Genomic DNA, 12061 nt, shown 5'->3' with positions numbered 1-12061 from the left:
CTATGTATGCATGCTGGAATCAACGGGATGGCTCAGGAGATGGTGCACTGGTTTGTCATAACTGAGTCTGCTGAATCCAGTTGCATTGGCTAGATCACTTGCTGACTGAAGGTATCCTCCATCATCTTCTGTAGAGACAAGCACAATCTTTCTTCTCTCGATGCCACACTGAGGTTGAACAAAAGCTTTTAAATCAATTTAAGTGTTGTGCCAGTAAATGGAGATAACAAGTAGTTCTGTATGAAGATGCATGAACTGAAAGTTGACTTTCATGCAATGTAGTTTTTGGAGCACTGGCTCGCCCCTTATGTGAGCTGTGGTGATGCATGTATGTCACCTCTTGCTCAGCAACCTGATTAGTGTGCCTTCAGAAACAGCTTTATCTTCTCATCATGGCTCATGCAATCTGCCCCTTAAGCCCACTCTGAAGAGTTAAGCCGGCAAATCTGGCCTGGTGGGTTACATGTGCATCTCCAAAAAGTCCTTTCAGGTTGAATGCTCAAAAACATAGGTGCCTAATTTTAAATGACTACTCTTTGACCACCCTGCTCGGGTGGGTGCATTGGATAACCTGAGCAGAAAAGTGTAGCCAAAATTTAAGTTGTTTTGAGTAGCTCCTGTGTATGAATGCCTTGTGCAGGGACCTGTGTGTGCACAGAACTGATTGTGCTGTCATTTTGAGAACAAAACTATAAGGATAAGGTTGAGATGATCATAGCCAGCCTGTAATATTTCAACCACTCTTTTTTTGCATTCAAATCCATCTTTGCCAAGCGTGCAGGCTGTTTGAATGAGCTATCAGCATGCATACATTTGTATTCTCACAGTTAAAACAATTCCACTTGCCTTGCTGTCTTTAACGCTACCCCAGCCCTGGCCTCTGAAGCTTTTTGAAAATAACATTTACAATAATATTTTTAACAGTTCCGTAGTATACAAAACTCCAGCACCCTGGCAGGACTCCCGGAAACTTGTTGAAAGTTAATGTGGTCAACCCTTAAAAAGGAGAGATTTTTTCCGCTTGACTCTTGCTTGTTAAACTCAGCCCAACATGTTGTTCCCTGCTGCTTAAAAAAACAAGGAAAGTCCCAATTTTAGCAATGCTAGGTTGAGTAGCTTTCCAGCTGAGCCACACTTCAGGGGCAACTGTGGCTGCTTTTCTTTTAATGGTGTATCCCTGCATCTTCAAACCAAAGTAAGTGATGTTCAGGCTGGAATAAGTCCGCAGAAACCTGTGGGTGATACTCTGCAGTGGGAGTTGCTGCTTGTTTGCACGACAGCAGTGACAAGACATCCTGGCTTTGAGGGTGTGTTGAGGCCGATGCTGGCCTGCGTGGGACAAGAACAGTTCTTGGAGAGATGAGATGCTCTAAAACTTGCTTTGAAAAGTAGGCCAGTAGAGACACCAACAGGGCAGCACTCCTCCCTCTTCCCTAACCCCCTATCATTCCTTCCAGTAACTCCCTTGCACTTACTTCTGTGCGTCACCTTGAATTCAGGACATAACTCCTCTTCTGCAACCCCTCCTTCCATGCCTTGCGTTCCTCACCCTCGATGCACAGACCCTCGAGTCGCAGCTAGCTGGACAGTACCGTGCTGTTGTCTTCCTTGAACTCAGTTTCAACTGTTCCCTTTCCCACCCTTGGAGAACAAGGAAGAATTGGAATTAGTTTTTGAAGTGGGAGGCTTGCCTGTAGCTCATCTGTGGATACCCGTTCTGCACTGAAGTAGCCTCATGATGTTGAGCTACTTTGCAGAAGTGAGTTCAGCTTGGTCAAATCAAAGATGCTTTTTTCCACGTGAGAGCATCGACACCAAAGTTTCCTGCGGCTTCACTAACCTGCAGGAGTTTCCTGGGCAGACAGGCTCTAAACAGGAGCAGCCCAAGCTTCTTGCATGTGCTGCACTGTCCTGAAATGTGGATACTGAATTGCCCTGGCATCCCTGGTGGCTCATATTTCCCGGAGCTCCTGCTTTTGTCATTTGTGTGGTAGTAGGAGACGTTAGTATGGTGAGGTTAGTCAGGCAGTAATTTGTTGCTGATTTACAATGGAGACAGGTTTCACCAGCTGTCAGAGCGGAAAGTGGGAGCCGTATTTCGGATACTTGTGCTGTGACCTGCCAGCGCTTGAAAGCTCTGACCAGAGGGCTTGGTGGGGGGAGTGGGGAGATGCTGCTTTGAAGTGCATCCGAGCAGAAACAGGCTTCCCCCCCCCTTTTTTAAGGGAGATAATAAAAGGGCAGAATTTGTACTAGAAACAGGAATTTGTCCTTCTGTAACAGGAAGCCGCTTGTATGTATTTTTGGGAAGCCACGGAAATCGCCAGTGTTCGTGATCCAGTTTGAAGGCTGGCTGTCCTCAGGATTTAAAAGAAACTTACTAAAATTAAAAAAAAAAAAAGGCTTTTCTCTCATATATGCGTGGAAATCTGCACTGTGTGTGGGGGCTGATTCGATGATGAGAGCTAGGCTGTGGCAGGGGTGACAAAGAGGGAAACAGGATTTTGCAGAGGGAAAAAATCACTGATTTTTCTGGAGTTTGGTTATGTGGTTCTTTTGGGCATTTGCTTTTGTGTCTAGTTGCAGATCCCAAAACTAGTAAGTGATTGTGTGTATGTCAGGCCACTTTGGCCTATAGATATCCAAGTTCATGGGTGCAGTTGTCACAACCAAGGGCCATATTTTGCTTGCCTAAATTCTATCCAGTGCCTTTGCCTTGTCAAGGTCTCCAGAGAGCCATTAGAAAAAGCCTGACTCTGATGGGAGAGTTAACCCAGGCTAGCCCAGGAATTTCAGGTCAAATTTAGGCTATCTGTATGTGGCCCTTTGTGCAACCTCTATGCACAGCTTAATTGCTGGAAGTGTCACATTAATTTTGAAAGCAAAAACAGTGAAGGTTTGGGCTGTTTCCTGTTTCTTCTTGTAATCAACTGGAGTTTTTACCCTGCTTTTGTGGATTTCTGTGCTCTCTCATGCAGATAACCACTTCTTTCTCAAGACAGGATTTTAAACCTTTGTCCAGTGTGTTAGTTGCTTCCTTGCCTCCTTCTTTCTCTTGAAGCAGACGGAGCTGAGCGTCCTATGGCTTTATGCTCTTGGCTTAAATGGCGTTCTTCTGAGCGGAAGCCGCAGCAGCAGAATGAGCAACGCACTTAATGGCACACGTACTTCTCTGCCAGTGCTGCTTGCTTATCGGTTTCCCTTCCTGCTCGTCTCTCTCAAAATAGGTTGGGTAAATATCCTCCTGCTTGCCAGCATGAAGGCTCTGGAGCTGCTGAAAGCTTTAATCCGCGCTTGCAATCGCTTGCAGTTCACTTCAGTGTTTCAGTTTTTTTAGATTGATTTGTCTGAGCTGAGATCTTTGGGAATTGCCTTTTTGTGCTGCTTCTGCACAACATACGGCGTGTAATACTCCAGCGTTTGTGCCTGTGCCCTGGCACACGCCGCTTTCATTGACTGCAGGACAGGGTTGCCTGCAGCGACAGCGGAGCCAGAGTCTCTTACGCTTTCAGCTCAGGCTTTGTAAAGTATCCGAGACATCGCTCTATTGGTTGTGCTATTGTTTATGGCCAGAAATTCTACCTGTGTGCTTATCGGCCAACTGAACTGGCCTGGGCTTTACTGACCACTTCTCTAGCACTACTATTTAAAGGGCGCTTGTCTGAGGTAGGCTCTGCCTCTGTTCAGCCTGAAAGGAGGTTTCCTACTTAGAGTACGTAGGAGCAAGGACTGGCTTACGGTTCAGGATAATAGTCTAAATTTCTCAGTGAGTGAAGAAAGCCCTTTGCACTGAGCTTTGGCTAAGTGCAGCATCCCAGGTAAACTGAATCCAATTCTGCATTGGCCTTGGTCGAACTAGACGGGTCCCACAAGTAATGTGATGGCCATAGGCAAGGTGTCTGGAAGGGACGTAGGAATGCTGCCTGCCATGAGGGATGTATGTGGTGTTTATTGCTGCTGAGAGCTGCTTAGATTTGGGGTTTTTCTTTTCCACAAGGAGATAAGTCAGAGAAAGGCTGATCCAGCCTTTAGAAACCTTGTCTGGAATTTAGAAGGCCTAAATTTAGGCCTTTGTTGGTTGCCCCTTGAGACTTGCTTTCTGTTCCTGCTGTCTGTCTGGTCTCCAAACAAGTATCACTCCACAATGAAATGTGTTGAAGATGGTGTTGTAATAAGAGTGTTGATGCAAGTGAGTTGCTTCCCTCTGTAAATGCCCTGTATTCTTGAGTAAGTTTTCTCTATCCTCCCCTTACAAAAGGAGACCTGTGGCCTATGTGTAAGCTCATTACTCCAAGATGTGTTGGTACAGAAGGGTGCCAGGATGATTGTATGCAGGACTGTTCTGTTGCCTTTGGGGTGCATATTGGACTGTTGCACTCAATTCCTAGAGAAATAGCTGGCCTCTTTCTCCCCACCCTGAGTGATGGTGTTTTTGCTTTGTTTTTGTTTGTTTGTTTTGTTTGTTTTTGGAAGAGTGGTCTTGTTCATTCTTTATGCCAGTTGTCATGTTCATGTGTAAACTCTGTGTATGTTTGTTATTACAGGGTGGATGCTTGAGAGTGGAGGATAAGGTACAAGTATCTGGGACCTGTGGAATGGAGCCCTGATGTAGATGGAAAGATGGGTAAGAATTGGATTACCTTGAAGCAATTAATTCTCTACAGCCTGCTTATTTTGGTTGGGGTTACCCAGCATGACAACACAATGGGAGACACTGCTGCAATGCCCTGGTTAAATATTATAGTGTTTTCTAATTTTTTCCCCCATTCCAATGGTGACAGAATTGGACAAATTCTCTTAGCGTGGTTTGGTGGGTCATGTTCTTGGGGGGAACTGGAGTCTTTTGCCAGCTCTGCCTTATGTTTCTAAGCAGGGCATCTTCCATTCCCTCTGTCACTTATCCCAAGGATGCTTCAGTTTCAAACAGAGCCATTGTATGTTGCATATCTAAATGATGATCTAGTTTACTTGCACTTTTTGCCCTCTTCTGCTGGAATGACAGAGTAGGTGTATATCAGAAGCCCTGTAGTGGTGAAGGACACTCTTGTTAAGTGGAGATTACCTGTAACTCTAGAGGTACATAATAATCTTGATCTCTGCTCCTAAAGAAAGTTTTGTTATGATAGAAATTGGGACCACTTGGAAGTGCTGGACTGTCTTGAGTTTTAGCGCATGAGTAACCAAGTAGGTTACTCTTGTACAAGATGTGTCTTGCAGGTAGTGTGAGGCTTGAGTGCCCTTGAGCTTATCATGCTGTTGGCCATCGAGCTACCTGCGTTACTCCTACAAAATCCTTCATTAGTTACAGAAGAACAGCAGTGCTGTGCTTAAGGTTCCTGAAATCTGTCCGTCTCATATCAGGGACACAGCTGGAGGAACTGCCCAGTGTCTTCCCATCCTGGCCCTCCAGGAATTGCTGTGGGAGGAGCTTCATAGAGGACACCTGCCTTAGTGAGAACAGCACTGGTGCAGTGCTGTGGGGCTAGGTTTGGGATTCAGCAGGCATTTCATGCATTTAAGGGCATGTTTCTAGTACAGCAAAGCTCTTTGCAGAATGAGCATTGAGCACAAAAACACTTCCAGAAGGGATCTGTAAGCCAGTCATTAGCTGCCCTAGCACCTGTAGGGCTTTCTACTCCTTTAATCTTGCTGATAAAAAGCTCAGCAGGTTGAAGGACAAGGTTGGATTCTGCCTCATAAGGGTGTCACTCCTTGGTTAACATGTGGAGCCTAATTGTGCTTTGATTCTTGTTTCCTTTACCAGAAGAGGAGGAAAGCAGAGATCTCAGAGTCCTGAGTGAAGCCAGACACTTCACTTTCACATTTGCAACATTTACACAAGTTACTCAAACTTTTCAGAGCTGGTTGAAATGATGTTTAAAAAATTTCCGATAAATTCAGGGATCATCCCCTAGCCTTATAAGAAGGTGATACAGAGTTTGGTGGTATTTTGAATTAAAAAAAAAATGAGAAACACTAAGCCATTGCCACTGTTTGTCCTCTCATGCAAAAAAGGAGGATAGGAGAAAAGCAGTGTTCCCCTATCCTGGATTTACATCTCTTTAGTTTGCTGTTATCTCTGCACTAATTAAGAAAATGTTTTGGAAAAAGGGGGGGGGGGGAGAGAGAGGGAGAAAACTGACTTTAAGCAAGGTAACATGAAAAAGAGGGGAGGAGAAAGTCCAAAGGTGATGGAATGACAAATTTCACTTAAAAATCCCTGGTGGGAAAACCCAAAACTTTTTTAGAGAAATTTTCACTTCAGAAGTTAAAGCCACTGTTTTGTCAATGCTTTTTAAGAAGAAAAGATCTCACTTGTTCTTAGTTTTGGTGACTTTTTTTTTTTTTTTTAATGCACCAGAGTCTCTGGCTGCAAAGGGAACTTGAGCCTAGTAGGAGTGAGATTCTGCACCAGTAAGTGCAGCTAATGAAAAGTACTCAAGCTACCTTGAAACTAGCTATCTTTTATGCTACTGCTAGGCCAGAGCCCAGTGCAGGCTGTACAATCCTATGCAGGAACTGATGAATACTTGGGCCTCCTGCAGCATCTGAGCTTCCTGCTGCAAGCGTAACATGGATGCATTTGGATAAAGCTGTAATTGCAGTGGGTTCTCTAGTGAAATAAGCATCCTTTTTCAAGCGTGTGACTGGTTTGGGGGCAAGTGGACTGAATAGCTAGGGGCCTGTTGTGCAGGTCTACAGTTCTGCAGTTCTGCTTACACTTGTGTGTATGCATGCCCCCTTCCCTAATCTCATTGCACAGAGCATTGCTGTAACTCATTGTTAAATAGCTTTATTGCCTGTGTAGGAACTGCTTAAATCTGTCAGACTGCCTTGAGAAAGGACTGTAGTATGATCCTATTTCCTAGCTTGCCCCTTGGGGTGAGACAGGTAAATGGGATGTATCTACTGAAGCACTGAAACTGCAGCATATCAAATATTTTATTGATGTTTAAATTGGTGCTGGTAGATTTTCTATCTTACTACTTTTTCTATTGTAGCAATTGTTTTCCAAGACGTGATAAAGGCTTGGTAGGACACTGGGATATTTGTGGGGTTTTTTATACCAGATCCGTTGTAAAAATGATCCTTCCTAGAGGTGAAGGACAATGCTTCATAGAGCTGACTGTGCTCTGAGTCAAAAGCAGATACATTTGGTTAGTGTTACTGAATGGTGTCTGTTGATCAAAGGATCATTGCATCAGTTTTACTGATGCACAAAAGAATTAGCTAAACTTTGAGTGTTTTGCTTTCATTTCCTCCATTTTATGTGTGAGCTTGCTTCTTTTCTAAGCAATGGGAAGGGGAAGCATTTTCAAAGGAAGAACAGGAAATCTGGAGTTGTTTCATTGCTTCCCTTGTGGTAGATCACAGAGGAGATGTGTTGGATTAGGTGATCTCTTGAGGTCCTTTTGAGGTCTGCCGTTCTCCCTAGAATCCTGTTTGTAATCTACTCGGTGGCTCAGAGTTCACTGCTCACTGGACATTTTCCAGTGAAGTTTATTGACCTTGTATGAAGACCACAAGATAGGAAGTGGGAACTTCTGACTTCTCTGTGGGCTCTACCTCTGACATGTCTATTGAGTTGCACCATGTGATGCAGGGCTGCTTGAACTAGCGCTCTGTAGCTGTGGCATCATAGGGCTACAGAGAGGTTGCTCTACCATTGAGTGTCCAAGACAATATCTGTGCACGTGCCAGCTTGCAGTCTGTCTGAGCAGAGGTCCTTGGCACTGTGTCCTCTTATGGTGTGTAGGCATAATCATGTCAATGTCTACTTGATGCTAGTATCTGTTTTTAGTGCAGTCTTGAGGTACTTGAAGGTCTCTCGTGCAGGTAGGATAGAAGGCTGCAATGCTTGAAGGCAAAACAACTAGATGTGGTATAGGAACTTGGGACAGAATTGTTCTGGTTTTGCTTCATGCTTTGGTCTTGGATAAACCACATGGACTCCCAGTCAGCTTTGCCCTGGAGCACTTTACCCTAGATGTGTAACTTCTGTACTTCTACTGAAGCATTTGACTTTTCCTTTGTATGGGGAGAGGAGGATAGTAAGAAGAGTAGGATGGAGCCATGGATTGCATGTGGAAGTGTCTTTGGAAAGACTCCATGGCCTCTATCGTGCAAACAAAATATAGCTGGGCAACAGAGCATGGGTATGAAACTTAGAAAGATCTCCATGTCTACAATGGGATCACAGTCAATGAAAGTTAAAAACTGCTGTGTTTCAACACTACATCACAGTAAAAGTGACAGAAGAAACCGTTGTCTAATTTTGTTGGTTAAAAGTAATGTGAATGTTCTTAATCCTGTGTATGAAATGCTGCGTGTGCTCTGTGTTTCTGATAATAGCATGTGGGGCACTCAATCTCTTCCATTCAGCATTTGTATGTATAACCCTAAGGTTTAGGGGCCTCATCCTTTTTTTCTGGAAGGAAGTCTGACTCTTTCTTCAGCAGAGAGGTCCTCTGATGTGTAGGAGATTGGAGAGTGGTACTTATTTACTGTACTACCTTTACACAGGGGTTGTGGTGAGTACCCAGACTGTAGGCTAATTTGGGAGGAGGCAAGGCAGGTGGCTTAATGAGAAGGAGACCCTGCTGGCAGTTGTAGTCTGGTCCCCAATTCATTGTTTCTTAACCCCAGTTCAGTGTTCTTGGGGGACTATGAAGATAAATGCCCCATTCCATGGTTGGAGAACATCCCCATGCTTCCAGACAGTGGTTTCTCAACTCTTCCATGTTATTTTTTCCTCGTCCCTCAAACTGTGCAAACTGTATTTCACTTGCTCTTTGTAGGCTGAGTGCTATTCTTTTTTTTTTTTTTTTTTTTTTTTTTAAAAAAAAATGAGTTGAATTGCAGCAGTTTGTCTTACTGCAAAGCACATAGGGTTTTTAGCTTAGATTTTTTTCATCTTCAGAAGGAGCATTGGAGTCAAGCTTTCTCCTTTTCCTGCTGCTGTGCCCTCCCAGGCTCGCATCTGGAGTCAAACTGAGTGCTTTGGGCACCTGTGGGGCACAGGATCAGACCCGCATTGCTGTGTTTAGGGCAGTTGCAGCCACCACTGCAGCAGCAGGTTATGAGTTTGCAGAGGGGGGAACTGTGGCTCTGAGCCTTGGAAGTAACTGGGCTGGGAGGGAGAAAGAAGTCTTTATGGGCACGCAAATAACCTTCAAAGGCATAGGAGGCAGTCAGGGGAAATAACTTGACAGTTAAGTTCCATGCTGGGCAAACATTTTTCTCCTTTCAAGTATGCTCCAGAGAGGGGTGGTTTATGGGAAAAGCTAATATCTTTTATTAGCCCAAACTGATAGAGCTGGAAAAAAACAGGCCACCCTTTGGGTACATTAGCTTTTTCTGAGAAACGGTAAACTTCAAGCTAAGCACAGCCAGGAAAATTGCCCTGAATTTAATTAAGTTAACCTATTAGACAGCATGAGAAAAAAAGGTAGCTAGTGTCCAGGGAGTGTTAGCAAAAAGGCGTGAAAGGTTGTGGGATGAGAGGGAAAAACCAGTGGCCGGTGCTTGTGAAGTGGTGAGGAGCTTGCAAGGCAGATGGTGCAGCAGAAAATGCCCTGTGCTGTAAAACCAAACAGGCCCTGATTGAATTTTTAAATACTCATTGGAGTTAAGGGTAAGTGAAGCTTTCTTAAATGTAGTGTTTTTACTTGTTAAGCATCTAGTCTCTGCTTGCAGCTCTCCTTGAGGCAGCTTCAGGGCTAGGATGGGTCCTGCAGCTGGAGCCATGGAGGTTGGCTTGAGTTCCCCTGTGGTGTCCGGGGGTTTTCGCTTTTGCTGAGCACACGAAGGTGCTCTGTAGGTGCAGGTGCTTTCTCTTTTCCTGACAGATCTGCTTTAGGCTTTTTCACGAGCTCTGGTAGCTGGGACGGGGTTGCTTAGGTGGTGGAGAGCGCGTCGCACACGGTCCCTGGTCATCCTCGCCGTGCCTCGAATCACTTCACGAACGAAACCTGCGTTATGGTCCCTGTTTTACAGATAGGTTTAGAGGCCCCTGGAAGTAAAGCAGACCTGGCTTTGTTGGTCAACAAAACACGGCGTGGCCCGTTCGTTGGCCCTGCCTTGTCGGTGTCCGTGCGGCCGAACTCTCTCCCCCAAAAGAGGCAAAATGAGGGGGGAGCAGCAGAGTCCCAATTTTGATATTTCTTGCCTTTTGGGTGCTATATTTGGCAGCCCGGCAAGTGCAGCAAGCTAGTACCCGCGCTGACAGGATTCGCCTGGCTACCCTACTGCCCTGGGAAGGAATCTGATTGTGTCAGTTTTTTTATTATTATTATTATTATTTTTAGACTCTCCTTTTGGTTTAGTTTCGCAGGAAGTGCGAGGCTTGGCGCTCCCGTGAGCGCAGGGTTTTGGGTGCCGATTTGTGTTCGCGCTGCCGCCTTGGGGAGCCGCGGCCATGCTGCCCCCCGTGGTTGCCGTGGCAACGGCGGCCCCACGGTCGCTGTGGCAACGGGGCCTTGGCCCTGCTGGAGCCCGCCTGACCTGGGGCGGGGGGGGGGGGGGGGAAGGTGTTTGGGGCTGGAGAGGCAGCGGGGGGGGGGGGGGGGGGGGGAAGTTTGAGACCAAAAACCTGTGTGCTTGGGATTATTGAACCTTCACGTCTCTCCTGCTTCAGGATCCAAATCGCCAGGGGCTGAATTTGGGCGAGGGGCCTCCCTGTTTCCTCACAGCCATCCCTCTTAGCCAAGACGCTCTCTTCACCTCGATTCCCCCCGCAAAGGCCGCCCAATTTCAACCCAGGTGTTTGCCCTGTTGGCTCTGAAGCAGCTGAGGAGGGTCCGAGGAGGCTGGGTTTTTTTGAGAGGGCGATGGAGCGCGGCTCGGCCGGGAGGCGCGTGTCGAGGGAAACGTTGGGAAGAGCGTGGGGAAACGGTGTCGGTCGGCCGTGACCTTGTGGACAAGGCAGCGGGATCGCCATCTCGGGAGTGGACGGCCGTGATGAAACGCGGACGGAGACGTGTTTTTCCCTCCCTCGCTGAGCGAAACCAAAGACTTGGAGGCCTTTTCCATTCGAATGTCCCTTGTGGATCTCGGGGGAGAAAATACCTCAGCATGGTGTCACTGCCTTCCACTAAGAAAAACTTCTTATATGGTTCATGGCTTAGCTGCCGCACCTTTAAACAAGCAGTAAAACTTGCCCTGTAATACCCTAAAAAGGGGTTTGCTTTTGGTGTTTGCAAGGCACCCATCGCTTAGTGTTTTGAGGGCATGGTTCTTGCCTTAAGCAGAGATGGATTCCCATTTTTCCTGCTATTCCTATATATCCTATTTCTTTCCTCCTCTTCTCTGCCACTCCCCCGCTCCCCAGGGAAATTCAGAAGGCAGTTAAAGCTCTTCATTATCTAGCCTAATGACATAAAGATGTCTGTTAATTTGCTGATTTATTCTTTTATCATTGTATTCTCAATGCTGTTAAATAGATATGCTAAAAGCCCATTTGCTTAATGTTACTTTGGGAATGTTTCCTTAGTCGCCTGTGCAAGTCTTTCTGACAGTAGTTTGGATCTATCAATGTTATTAGCATTATTTAAGTGGTATCTGGTTTTACTGATTGCCATTTGTAAAAATGACACTTGTACACAACTGATTTAGCTGTTTTAAACAGATTCTTGCTTTTCCCTGCAAGCCCATTGCTGGCTGCTTATTCCTCCCCCTTTTTGCAAGGGACGTAAAGGGAAGAGTTGCTTTTTTATCCAGGTAGGATTGTGGGTCTGTTCTCCGTACAATTGCGCCAGTAGTTGTATGAGTCACCTGAGCAATAGCGTGGGGTGGAAATAGGAGGCAGGAACTACCAAAATGTGATCTATACCCAAGAAAAGGATCTGTGAGTTGGTATGGCTGTACCCTAAACCCACAATTTAGTTAGCACTTGTGTCAGAAGGTGTTGCCTTTAGCATCGTCATTCCTTGGCTAGGAGAAATGTGCTTTCAAGAAGCCTCAGTACCTCCCAGCATTAGTTTATCAGTGTGAGTTTGCATATGTCCTATGCTGAAGATGTCAGTGAGAAAACTCCTGCCAAGAAACCCTACCTATCAGAAGA

At 45.7% G+C, this 12061-nt stretch overlaps 1 protein-coding gene across 2 annotated transcripts in view; it reads left to right on the top strand.

Annotated features, from left to right (window-relative positions):
- LOC134136747 (mitogen-activated protein kinase kinase kinase 3-like) overlaps positions 1–12061 on the top strand; it is a 74073-nt gene that overhangs the window by 15799 nt on the left and 46213 nt on the right. For both annotated transcript variants that reach the window (XM_062568763.1, XM_062568762.1), the window contains exon 2: positions 4545–4624. In XM_062568763.1, the coding sequence (XP_062424747.1) occupies positions 4621–4624 (4 nt within the window). In that variant the 5' untranslated portion in view covers positions 4545–4620. The remainder of the gene's footprint in view (positions 1–4544; positions 4625–12061) is intronic.

The sequence above is a fragment of the Rhea pennata genome, chromosome 2 (genome assembly GCF_028389875.1).
Source record: "Rhea pennata isolate bPtePen1 chromosome 2, bPtePen1.pri, whole genome shotgun sequence".
In the NCBI taxonomy this organism is placed as follows: Eukaryota; Metazoa; Chordata; class Aves; order Rheiformes; family Rheidae; genus Rhea; species Rhea pennata.
Note: the sequence above shows the minus strand (reverse complement) of the source record. Positions and strands in the feature narration are given on the sequence as shown.